We start from the raw sequence: 13683 nt of genomic DNA, 5'->3' as shown, positions 1-13683 counted from the left end.
GGAGTCTTAAATTAAAGATTTGCAAAATTCTTCCCAATTGAGATTGTGACCTTAAATCTTAAGTCTTGCTGGTGAATTGTTGCTAACGTACCCATAAATTTGTCAAGTGCAATACTTTTTAAAGCATGTGTTCCCATTAAAAATCCAGTTTTCTGCTGTGCTTTATTACCCATGGCATAAATTGGGCTGTTGCAATGAAAGAGATCAGAGAGAAACCAGAGCGAAATGCTTTCAGAAATCTCTCTGTATGATATTAATGATGCCTATGTATAAGGATAAGGATAATCCCATTTAAACTAGAGCCCTTGAGCATACAATAAGTACAGCTCCATTTCCTAATTAAAACACTGGAGCTTCAGAGTAAAAGTTTATTCCCTTCGGTGTTTAGGCAAATCTAAGATCTTGCTTACTTTTAAGTTCAGATGATCAGCCCAGTGCCCAATAACTTTGTACTCAGGTGTAGTGTTCTTGATCTGGTACTGGTAGATGTCATAGCGGCCTGGGGCATCTCCATTCTCATTGAATGTCACAGGGGTCCCAGCAATACCTGCAACACACAAAGCATTCAGTCTCAGAAAGAAATACATTGCTGGTTTGGGCTGTATATTTGATCTACCAAAGGTAAGTTTGTCCCTTTTCTTCTCCTAGAAGCAAATGTACATGCACACATATACATGGGAATCCTGAGTGTAATCCATCCAAAGTACATCCATTCATTCATATCTCACCTTTCATCCACAGAGTACATAGCTCTCCATTTTATTATCACAACAACCCTGTGAGGTAGGTTAGGCTGAGAGTGAATAACTGGCCCAAGGTCACCCAAAGAGCTTCATGGCTGGATTGGGATTTGAACCCTGATCCCACAGGTCCTAGTCCAACACTCTAACCACTATACCACACAGGTTGTCTGCAGTACATCAGAAGTCCAATTGGGCTTAGCTTACCAGGTTCAACTCTGCCACTATTATCAAGGGGACACAGTTAACTCTGCCTGGATTTTGATCCAATTCACCTGAGGGCTTTTAGCAAATGCAAAGTTGTGAAGTTGTGGAATAAGTGAACTAAAGCTGCAGGGTATGTGAACCAAATCTCATTGCTTAGGCTGCACTCCAACCCTCTGATTGGTCATTCTAGAGATCGGGTAGAGGTCTCCCTCCATCCAGTCCAAAACAACTCTGCTGGCCTCCATGTGTGGAGTGACACCGCCGTCACTTCTCCAGCATGAAGCTCCCCATTCCACCCACCAGAAGTACAGGTAGATGGAAGTGCGGTGGAAAACCCACCAGCTGAGTGTTCCTGGATCTCAAGCTGGTCCTACAACCATCACTTGACATTGTTGGGCTTTAGGCTAGCATATAATAGAGAAGGGAGTTCCTTGCTCCCTTGCTGGTATGGGCATCAGGGATGCAGTAGTGATTACACAGAGGTTGGGATTCCTCTGTAACTTTATTATTATTATTATTATTATTATTATTATTATTATTATTATTATATAGAAGAACAGATATAGGATACAGATTTCCAGCTGCTGTGTTCCCAAATGGCTCCCCAACTTTTGAGTTGGACTGGCTCTACTGCCATTAATAATCTAGCCCACACTCTTATCTAAAATAGTTAAAAGCTAGTTCTTTACCTTGGGCAAGCAGAAAATAACATTAGTCTTACTCCTCAGCTCCTTGTGTTGCCTAGAGAAATCCTTGTGGCTTTTTCTGCTCACATAGTGATAACGCCTACAATTATATATTTGCACAGAGCTAGGGCTCCAAGAAATTCCCTTCATGGATCAGGCCTCCCACTCAGTTAAGGTATAGTGCAACCTGGGAAGCAACTGACCATTTTTAAAAAACACATAAGGCTGAAATCAGTTTTGTTTAACATCAGTTCCAAATAAGACAGTGAAACCTGCACACAGACCCATAGTGGGGGATGGTGGGGCTAGCTAGTTGTTGTTGTTTTTTGCCCCTGGTGAAGCCTTCAGAATGGCACTATTGAGGCTCCCAGCCCCCCCCTTTCTCTCTCTCTCTCTCTCTCTCTCTCTCTCTCTGTGTGTGTGTGTGTTGTGTGTGTGCCAAACTGGGTCTCTGATCTGGGTGAAATAAATCCTAGTTTCACTCCTCCCTGCACAGCTGCATTAGGAATAGAATTTTCTATAATAATAAAAAAATCTCAATGTTGGGCTTATCTACACAATTGTTTCCTATTTTTGTTTTGCTCGTTTAGCTCAATGGGAAGCAAGGTGGAGGGCGGGGTTATAGTTCTGCTAAAAATACGAACAAACCTTGCTTATTATATGAAGTATCATACAAATTATTAAATGCATTATTTTGGGCAAATTATAGACATATACATGCCAGGTTTCCTAAAGTAGCTGGCACATAACCAGATGCATACAACAATACATATAGCTGTATAGAAATACTTAACATATCAATACTTATTCAATCACGCTACATAAATGAGCCATGGCTGGTGTCCATTCAGAGTGATGGAGCAAAAGGCAAAAAGGCCAACAGGAGCTCGAGCCAAAGCCAACGATGACAGAGCCAACTAATTTTAGTTTTGGCTTCATCCCCCTCCCTGCTGAATTCTACAAGAGCAACACTGAGGACAGCATAGCCGCTCCTTCCATTTAAAGCACATTCAACACGCATTTAAACTTCCTTTCAAAGGATCCTGGGAACTTTAATTTCTTAAGGGTGCTAGGAATTGTAGCTGGGTGAGGGGGAAACTGCAGTTCCCAGAAATTTTTGAAGGAAATCATGTGCATTGAAGGTGCTTTAAATGGATGTTGTGGATCTTTCCTAAGGACCGGTTGTGAGTAAGAAGACAGGCAGGCGGGGCTGACTAAGGCTGACAAAGCTGTCTAATTTTGCATATAATTGGGCTTATCTATTTATTTATTCATTTAATAACTAATCCCAAAATACATGGTCCAATTTCGGACAAAGCTCAATCAGACTACTGGAAAAGTCCAGTCCTGTGTTTAATTCCATTTGAAAAGGATTCCTCCTCTGCACCAAGCCTGCATGTGGAGCCCATTTGATCCCTTTCCCAAATTCCCTCCTGCGTTAACAGCATTCATGAATGGCACAAAAATCATAACGGAGACCCAAATATGCTGTTAGGTGACACACAGAGAAAAAAACACTTGGAAGTGCCTTGCCAAACAAGTTTGTAATTTGAATATAAAATGAAAAGGCCTAGAGAGCATAAATTTACGATTGTGTTTTATCAATTAAATTGTTTGCCACCAACTGTGTGAATGTGGTCAAATTTCTCGTAGGCACCAGAGCAGAGAGAGAGGGAGGGGAGGGAGAAAAGCGGGGGGCGGGGGTGCAAGTTTCCTGTGGGTTATATAAGGAATCAGACTGCATAAGGGACAAAGAAAAGGACACTTTCTTTTTGCTTGTCATTCACCCAATCAGTTCCATTATGTACATAAAGCACGCTCCAAAGGACATCACACAGGCCTCCCTCCCTCTCTGGATCTTCCTGCATATTGTTACTCCCCTGCTGGATGTCCAGGCATATTCTTCTTCCCTAAGCCATTGAGCAATGAATCCATACATAGTGACAGTACATCATGAGGCTACATCATTCATTCACCAAGAGCGGTAATCCCCTCTCAGTATTCAACCAGAGAGCTTGAGACAGAAAATAACAACACATTTATATAGAGTCGGGTGGACGTGCATGTCATGAAATCAAAGAGCTGAAAGCCGGGGCTGGAAGGAGGCTCGGTGCAGGCAGGTGCTGAAAGCGATTCTGCAAGACGTACCTAACGGAGCTTCCTTCCCTCACCTTACAATGTGCCTCCACTCCCAGGAGACTAGATCCTGTCCCCACAAACCTGAAGAAATGTGCTGCAGTCAAGACCCCCTGTGCGCTAGATCGCTGAGATCTCAATAGTCACTGGAGACAATTAAGAACATAAGAAGAGTCTTGCCGGATCAGGCCAATGGTTTATCTAGTCCAGGATCCTCAAAGTGGCCGACTAGATGCCCACAAGCAGAACCTGAGTGCAACAGCATTCTCCCCACCTGTGACTTCCAGCAACTGGTATTCAGTGGAGGCTGATCTATTTGGGCCAATGGGGCAGTGCCACCCCACTCTCATGTGTCCTCAGTCAGCCCTCACCTGCCTCTCTTCTTACTTTCAACCTGTCCAGGGGTGGCTCTGCCCATCAGCTCCTTCCTCCTTTGTCTCTTTGTTGTCCCTTGTAAAGCTCAGCAGGGCAAAGGATGGGGACAAAGCTAGGATTTGTTGGCTCTGCCTACCTTTGGCTCTGGCTCACCCTACTGTTAGGCTCCCTGCATTTTGCCCTCCCTTCTGCCAGCCACCCCTGCTGGTATTCAATATCAGCGAGCCTTTTTCTGGTCCTGCTCCAATGCCCTGACACAATGAAGTTAAGTGAAGCTTGCCAACCTCACTTCAGGAGTGGTAGCAGGGAGAATATTGAGTATATACAAGTGCTGGTCTCCATAACTCCGTCCACTTTAACAGGACCGTATATCCCCAGCGAAAGAGGGGGAATATTGTGTGACTTTCAGGGGGCAATTGAATTTCCATCTCACCTGAAATACAAACTGGGCAAAGCTTTCATCTTTCTTAAAAAGAAAAATGACAACAAAAGCCTTGTTGTCATTTCACATGATGGCTTGGCTGCTCCACCACATTGTTCTCAGAGGCATTGAGTCCCAGGAATGCAGCTAGATCAGCCAAGCCTCTCTCCACAATGGCAGCAAGGAGTTTATAAAAGGTTTTATAAAAGCAGGGGGAAAGGAGGAAAACACTCAACCACCTGGTATTTAAAGCAACATGAACACTCTTTAGCTTGACCCCCTTCCCTCCCAAATAATCCAATCTTGGAGGAAGGTTGTTCTGTTTTATTTGGGGGCTTTGGCAAAAATTGCTTGGGTGAACTTTTCGTCCCAGCTCTATATACAGCAGGCTGGGTGGCCAGCTTTTGAACCAGGGATTGTGTGCTTTTACCAGAAATTTTATCTACAGCAATTAGCAGGTGGCAATGTTTATCTCTCGGCTATGAAAAGCTTCACTTGCTAATTCCTGAAGATGAAGCCTCCATTAAAGGACCCAGCCATGGAGACCAGTTCAAAAGGTGATGGTGTTTTTCTTTGCATGGAGATAACGAAACTCCACTTGTTTCTTTAGGTTGAACTGCTTTTAAAACCACGAATGCAGGGCAGCAGGGGTAACAATAAAAGGCCAACATCTTTTCACACAGCCACCTCATTCACATATGAAGAAGAAGAAGAAGAAGAAGAAGAAGAAGAAGAAGAAGAAGAAGAAAATTTGGATTTGATATCCCGCTTTATCTTTTTTTTTTATAAGATATTTATTAGGATTTTTAAAATATTACAATAAAAAATGAAAAAGAAAAAAAATACAAAATAAAAATGATTAAAAACACTCAGATTTTCTATTGCTTATTTTTCCTTAGCTTGTTTCCCGGACCTCCTCATACCTCCCTTTTTTGTATTCCAGTTCAGTTTGTTGGTTCAGCAAATCCTTACCCTCTTTATTTATCCTAATCTTTAGTCTTAAAATAGTAACTTTAGATTTTTATCTCTTAACAACCCATTTTTCATATTCCCTTAAAGCATTACAGCTGGAAACCACTTAATTTCTATCCAACATTGTTCTAGCATTCATTAATTTTACAATATTTCTGTAGATAATCTTTGAACTTCTTCCAATCTTCTTCCACCGACTCTTCTCCCTGGTCTCGGATTCTGCCAGTCATTTCTGCCAATTCCATATAGTCCATCAGCTTCATCTGCCATTCTTCCAGAGTGGGTAAATCTTGTGTCTTCCAATACTTTGCGATGAGTATTCTTGCTGCTGTTGTGGCATACAGAAAAAAAGTTCTATCCTTCTTTGGCACCAATTGGCCGACTATGCCTAGGAGAAAGGCCTCTGGTTTCTTCAAGAAGGTATATTTAAATACCTTTTTCAGTTCATTATATATCATTTCCCAGAAAGCCTTAATCCTTGGGCACGTCCACCAAAGGTGAAGGAATGTACCTTCAGTTTCTTTACATTTCCAACATTTGTTATCGGGCAAATGATAAATTTTTGCAAGCTTGACTGGGGTCATGTACCACCTGTATATCATTTTCATAATATTCTCTCTTAAGGCATTACATGCCGTAAACTTCATACCTGTGGTCCATAACTGTTCCCAGTCAGCCATCATTATGTTATGTCCAACATCTTGTGCCCATTTAATCATAGCAGATTTCACCGTTTCATCCTGAGTATTCCATTTCAACAGCAAGTTATACATCTTTGACAAAATCTTAGTTTTGGGTTCTAATAGTTCTGTTTCTAATTTTGATTTTTCCACCTGGAAACCAATTTTCTTATCCAGATTATATGCCTCCATTATCTGGTAATAATGAAGCCAGTCTCGCACTTTGTTTTTTAATTTCTCAAAACTCTGCAATTTCAATCTATCTCTGTCTTGTTCCAAAATTTCCCAATATTTCGGCCATTTGGCCTCCATATTGAGCTTTTTCAGAGCTTTTGCTTCCATCGGTGACAGCCACCTTGGGGTTTTATTTTCCAATAAGTCCTTGTATCTTATCCAGACATTAAACAATGCTTTCCTGACAATGTGATTTTTAAATGCTTTATGTGCTTTGACCTTATCATACCACAGATATGCATGCCATCCAAATACATTGTTGAAACCTTCTAAATCCAAAATGTCAGTGTTTTCAAGAAGCAACCATTCTTTCAACCAGCAAAAAGCTGCTGATTCATAGTAAAGTTTAAAGTCTGGCAGGGCAAATCCACCTCTTTCCTTTGCATCTGTTAATATTTTAAACTTTATTCTAGGCTTCTTGCCCTGCCAGACAAATTTAGAAATATCTCTCTGCCACCTCTTGAAACAGTCCATTTTGTCCACAATTTGCAATGTTTGAAACAAAAACAACATTCTAGGCAATACATTCATTTTTACCGCAGCGATACAGCCCAGCAGTGAAAGCTTCAAATTTGACCAAATTTCTAAATCTTTTTTCACTTCAGCCCAGCATTTTTCATAGTTATCTTTAAATAAATTCCCATTTTTTGCTGTCATGTTAATCCCCAAGTATTTAACTTTCTTAACCACTGTTAAACCTGTCTCATTCTGAAACCTCTCTCTCTCCATTGGTGTTAAATTTTTCTCTAAAACCTTGGTCTTTAACTTATTCAGCTTAAATCCTGCAACTTGACCAAATTCTTGAATCAGTTCTAAAACTCTTTTGGTACTAGATTCTGGCTCCTGTAACATCAATACTAAGTCATCTGCAAATGCTCTCAATTTGTACTGTTTGGCTCCGACCTGTATACCTTTAACCAACCGGTCCCTTCTAATCATATTCAGCAGAACCTCCAGGACCGATATAAAAAGCAATGGGGAAATTGGGAAACCTTGTCTTGTCCCTTTTTCTATCCTAAATTCTTCCGTCACCACATTATTTACAATTAGTTTAGCCTTTTGTTCTGAATAAATTGCACTTATACCGTTTTCAAAACCTTGGCCTACCCCCATCCCCTGTAGGTTCTTCTTCATAAAACTCCAAGAGATATTATCAAAAGCTTTCTCCACGTCCACAAATATCAAAACTGCTTTGGTATTTATGTTCACTTCTAATTTTTCCAAAATATCAATTATATTCCTCAAATTATCGGACAAGTGTCTTCCCGGGAGAAAGCCCGCTTGGTCTTTATGAATCTCTTCCATCAATACTTTTTTCAATCTCTTGGCCAAAATGTCTGCAAAAATTTTGTAATCCACATTAAGTAATGATATGGGGCGGTAGTTCTTAAGCTGAGTCTTTTCAGTCTCTGTCTTCGGTATAAGTGTAATGTACGCCTCTTTCCAAGACTCTGGTGCCCTTTTCCCTTCCAATATTTCATTGCAGACTTCCTTTAAAGGTTGTAATAGCCACTCTTTCAAAGATCTATAATATCTAGAAGTCAGCCCATCCGGTCCTGGAGATTTGCCTAATTGCATGTTTTGAATGGCACCTTCTACTTCCTGTTCAGATATTTTGTAGTTCAACATTAATTTACTTTCTTGGGATATTTTTTGTAATCCATTTGTCTTCAGAAATCGGTCTATATCCATTTCTTTCTGTGGCCCTTGTGTATATAGTTGTTTAAAATACCTCTGGAAACAGTTTCTAATCTCAGTTGGGTTATGTATATTCTTTCCTTCCACTTCTAAATTTGTGATAGTATTAATTTTTGTCTTTTTTTCATTTGCCAGGCCAGCAATTTCCCACATTTGTTAGCTGATTCAAATGTTTTTTGTCTCATTTGTTTAATTTTCCATTCTATTTCCTGATTCATCATTTCCATATATTGTACTTGGTATAACTTTATTTCTCTCAAAATCTCCTGCGACTTTGGTTTTGCTCTCAATTTCTTTTCACTTTCTTTTATTTTCCCCAAAATTTTATCTTTCTTCTCATTTTGACTTCTCTTCTTTATTGCATTCTGTTGTATCAGAAACCCTTTCATGACAGCTTTACTTGCGTCCCAGATTACTCTTTTTTCTACATTAGTATTCATATTTATTTCAAAATAGTCTCTCAAGGTTTTTTGGGCCTTTTTATACACTTCTTCATCCCTGAATAAGGTGTCATTCATCCTCCATCTGAAGGAGCCAGTTGATGTTAGTTTCAACTCCATCCTTACCGCATTATGGTCGGAGCAGGTTTTTGGGCAGATTTCCACTTTCTTTATCTTTGGTGCCATTCATCTAGTTACCCATATTTGGTCAATTCTAGTCCATGTCATCTTAGCTTCAGAAAAGAAGGTTCCCTCTCTTCCCAAGGGGTTCTTTGTTCTCCAAGTGTCCACTAAATCAAAATTGTCTGTCATCTCAAAGAATGTTTTCGGTAGTCTACCATCCTTGGTAACTACCTGTCTTTGTGCCTTATCCATGTTTGTAGATACGACTCCATTCATGTCCCCCATCAAAATCAGATTGTAATCCAAATAATCCAATAAGGTCTCATGCAACTTTTTAAAGAATTCAGATTTCCCCTCATTCGGTGCATAAATTCCTACTATCAAAAATTTCTCTCCTTGAACTTGAATTTCAATTGCCAGAAATCTTCCTTGGTCGTCTTTAAAAATAAATTTCGGTGATAGTCTCTCCTTTGCATATATCACAACTCCTCTTTTTTTAACTTTGTCAGATGAGATAAACTCCTGTCCCAATCTCTTATTATATAATAATAATAATAATAATTTATTATTTATACCCCGCCCATCTGGCTGGGTTTCCCCAGCCACTCTGGGCGGCTTCCAAAAGAATATTAAAATACTATGATACATCAAACATTAAAAGCTTCCCTAAACAGGGCTGCCTTCAGATGTCTTCTAAAAGTCTGGTAGTTGTTGTTCTCTTTGACATCTGGTGGGAGGGCGTTCCACAGGGAGGGCGCCACTACCGAGAAGGCCCTCTGCCTGGTTCCCTGTAACTTGGCTTCTCGCAGTGAGGGAACCGCCAGAAGGCCCTCGGTGCTGGACCTCAGTGTCCGGGTAGAACGATGGAGGTGGAGACGCTCCTTCAGGTATACTGGACCGAGGCCGTTTAGGGCTTTAAAGGTCAGCACCAACACTTTGAATTGTGCTCGGAAAGCCTTTCGCTGCAATGCAGTATCTGTCCGATAGGGTCTGCCAGACCTGGTAACTTTTTCCTGCGCCAACTCTAACTTTCCTCTTCCATCTGCCATAACACTCTCATGAGAATCCAAGGTCGATCCCATGGCTGGAAATTTGTTTTGGAATGGAAAATTCCTCTAGCCCAGTTGTTATTGTAGCAATGTCAAGCCTCCTCTAGGAGGACACAGTGACAGCCAAAGCTTGCAACTTTTAAAAAAGAAAATAGTCCTTATAAGTCCCCCAATTCACATAAAAACAACAGTTTCAGTTGCACTTAATCAGTTACTTTAAAACCAGGAGAAGTTCAGAAACACTGTATCTCTTTTGCAGAGTTAGCTGTCAAAAGTCCTCTGCTTACCGATAGGCTTTCCACAGAGCGGCATTCCTTATCTCGGGGCAGTCCATTCCCAGGTTTTAGTCGGTGGATTTTAGCTTCCTTTTCCCCCTTTTTTTGCAGAAAAATACAGTTCAAACCTTTCCCCCCTCCTCTCCTGCAATCCGGAGGGGAGATCGCTTTCCAGATGTTAAGATTTAAGACTTTTTTCAAGCGTCTTTCCGAGTTTCCGCTTACAGTCTCTTTGCTTTGATCTATTTACAAGAAAGGAAGGCAGACTTCCTGTTTATACCTTCCCGCTTCGGTGCCGAATTAGCTTGTTTTTTCCCCTTTAGATCCAATTTAATCCTGCTCACGGGTAGTTGCTTTCAAAGTCAAATTGTCCCAGGAAAAAGTCAGCGCTCTCCGATAACGGCTATGTGGCTTCACTCCGCGGAAGAAGCAGTCGACTCTCAGCACCGCGCAGCTCACCCCGTCTCGCTCCGGAGCCCTTAAAAGGGTCCCTTCGCAACTTGGGGGGGGGCGCAAAAGGTGCCCGCCGAGTCCCCATGTTCACAGGCTTCGCCCGCCTGTGATTTTTAAAGGGCCCCCGCTTCGCCGCAGCGGTAAGACCCGATCCCGCGGAGCTGGTCCCTCAGAGACTCAGAGGGAATCCACCATTATCGATGGCGCCAACCCGGAAGCCCAGGAGAGGTGCTTGATATCCCGCTTTATCACTACCCTAAGGAGTCTCAAAGCAGCTAACATTCTCATTTCCCTTCCTCCCCCACAACAAACACTCTGTGAGGTGAGTAGGGCTGAGAGACTTCAGAGAAGTGTGACTGGCCCAAGGTCACCCAGCAGCTGCATGTGGAGGAGTGGAGACGCGAACCCGGTTCCCCAGATTACAAGGCTACCGCTCTTAACCAGTACACCACATTGGCTCTTCATATGAAGTGAGGGGTGGGAGTCTAACAAGAAAAGAAGCATGGAAGCTCCAGTGTCCAGATGTAAAAAGGGGGGTAGGGCTTCTGCACCTTTGCAGGGCATTTCAACAGGTGCAGCTTGCATGAAGCTCCTCTTGCTGAAATTCCTGCTTGTGCAGAATGGTTAAAGGTGCAGAACCCCTGCCTTCTTTCGCATCTGGACACCTTAGATTCCCACCTTCCCTCATAGTCAGATTTCTCCATTCCTCGCTTGCTTGCAGTATGAGAGCTGGAAATGAAGAAAGCAAGGAAATGGAGGAAGGAATGGCATGGTTCAGCAGCCCTGTCCTGTTTGCTCCTCTCATTGTAACAGCAGGACCTCAGCTTCCCAGGGTCCAGGTGGATTGGGTGGATGTGTGGATCAGGCCAGGTTAGATCCTTTTGTAATTACTACGCAGCTGACTTTGTATACTGTATGTGGTGTGTACAACCCATCAAGCTGAAAAAAAATCACTAACCATGTATGGCAGCACATCAGTGGTGCACTAACTACATGCCCTGTTTCAACAGGGCTTGACCATTATAGAATAAACCATTTATAAACAGATTAGTCTTCAAGGTGCCACAAGATTCTATGTTGTTAGATCTTCTGTTGTTGTTGTTGTTGTTGTTGTTGTTGCATGCCTCTAAATGAGGCAGGTTCTCAAGCATCGTGGGCATTATTACATGGTGTAGGGGCATGCTGTATTCAGACTGGAGGTCACACATTGTGCAGTCCTGTTTGGGGCTGCCAGCCTTTGAACTGATCCCTGAAGGAATCCTTTAAATAGAGGTTTGATCTGCAAGGATTAGAAAGTGGAGCTTTTCACACCATGGAGATAACCACTTTCCCCTCCTTTCCCCTCACCTTTCTCTGTCGTCTCCCCAGTGTCACATTTTAGACTGAAAGTTGCTTTGTATAGAAGTGTATGCTTTTATATTTTATAAAAGGCCATTAACATGGATAGTGCAATAATAATAATGAATAATAACACTAACTGCTGCAGTGCATATCAAACTTTTGAAAACTGATCTATGGGTTCCAAAGCTGAACTGCTGTTTATGCTCAATATTTTCACTACTACCATTCCTGCAATGAGATTGGCATGTGGTCACAGGTGGAGGAGTGCTGGTCTGCACTACTACTGCAGATTTCAAGGAACAGAGGTTGTATTTAGCAAAAGTCTTTCTGCTGAAAACTATGGTCCACAGAAAAATGCCTGAACAAACAGAAGGGGATGCCAGCTGCTCTCTCTAAGCTCTGTTAGGCTGACCTGCTCACCACAACAACACCTGGAGTCCCACACAGATCCAAGCAGGCTAAAAGGCAAGCTGAGAGGCAGGATGGCTGGCTTTCCCAGCCCTGCTCTGGATGCCTTTGCAGACAGCTCATTACACTTGATGTGCACAGTGAGTGATCAGCATTGACATCCCTGCCACTCATGTGCACAGGGGACAGCCACAGAGGAGCGCTGAGGGATGCAACCTAGGAGGGAGAGTGGGTGGGAGTGAGATGCAGCCCTTAAACACAAGAGCAGTCAGCGCCTGATTGGGCATTCGCACCAGCTGCTCAGTGCCCGGAAATGTGTGGGCAGATGCTGCGGACAGTACATTTGCTCACCCCCTTTGGCTCTGTTTAAGATTTCTATCTCTTTGCCCTGTGCTTGCACACATGCACATGGTAGAGTGATACAAATAGAGGCTACTCCAGTCTTATGATTGCACTGAATAGATTGATTAGTTGTTTAATTCTAAAAACAGAGGCAGAAAGCTTTAAAAGAGGGGGACCTGTAGCCCTCTAGTTAAGACTCCAACTCCATCAGCCCCAGCCGTCATGGTTAGAGATGATGAAAAGTGTAGTTCACCACACATTTCCCATTCCTGGTCTAGAAGAAACTAGGATGCAGACGCCTAAGCTTTTCAACTTCCTTCTCTCACTGTGGGACAATACATAAATGGGAAGTGGCAAAGTTCTATCCTAGTAGGTTTTCAGCAGGATCAGAACCCAATTGCTCCTTCATCACCTGTCTTCTTCTCCTCTACCAGAGCCCTTCTCCCCAGAATGGAATGGGGAATAATTCATTTTGCCACCAAATAAGGGAAAAGATGATGAGCAGGGAGAAGCAGGAGGAAGTCCCCAGCAGAATTCTGCACAGTGGATCAATAGCTCATTCCAAACCTTCATGGGGCTTGGAATACACAACCACTGAAAAAGTGTAGATGGAGAATATGATAGAGCTCACTAACACTTGTGAATGGCATCTATATAATCTTCATATTACAGACACAGACTCCAGTGGCATGTTCTAGTTTGGTTACTTCTTTCAGCACCATGGACTTCTCCAATCTGTTTAGGAAAGTAATCTTCCCAAGTCCCTTTACCTATACAGAGATCAAATGCCACTAAGTTGTAGCTGTGCCCTACCCCCTATTCATGGATTTGCCAAAGACTGGTAAGTTACAAATGCTTACAAAGCATCCAGAAGACCTTTCTTCACCATGTCAAAAGTGCGGAGTGGGAACTGAACCACTGATGAGATCATGCAGTGAAAAAATGAGATTGCCTCTTCCCCTTAGACAGTTCTTAAAACATGCTAAATTTCAAAGATAAGCCCAATTAAAAAGAGACACCCAGTTGCCTGGCTGTAATGGATAATCCAACATACAAGCGAGGTTTATGTAGTCAGATTGTATTTATCAAGAGAAGGATGTGAC

General features: G+C 42.2%; 1 protein-coding gene across 2 annotated transcripts in view; it reads right to left on the bottom strand.

The window, feature by feature from the left end:
* Nucleotides 1–13683, bottom strand: part of GRM4 (glutamate metabotropic receptor 4) — a 296392-nt gene that overhangs the window by 41205 nt on the left and 241504 nt on the right. For both annotated transcript variants that reach the window (XM_081010048.1, XM_081010049.1), the window contains exon 8: nt 411–547. In XM_081010048.1, the coding sequence (XP_080866174.1) occupies nt 411–547 (137 nt within the window). The remainder of the gene's footprint in view (nt 1–410; nt 548–13683) is intronic.

Source organism: Podarcis pityusensis (assembly GCF_964106645.2).
Source record: "Podarcis pityusensis genome assembly, chromosome: 6".
Classification (NCBI taxonomy): Eukaryota; Metazoa; Chordata; class Lepidosauria; order Squamata; family Lacertidae; genus Podarcis; species Podarcis pityusensis.
Note: the sequence above shows the minus strand (reverse complement) of the source record. Positions and strands in the feature narration are given on the sequence as shown.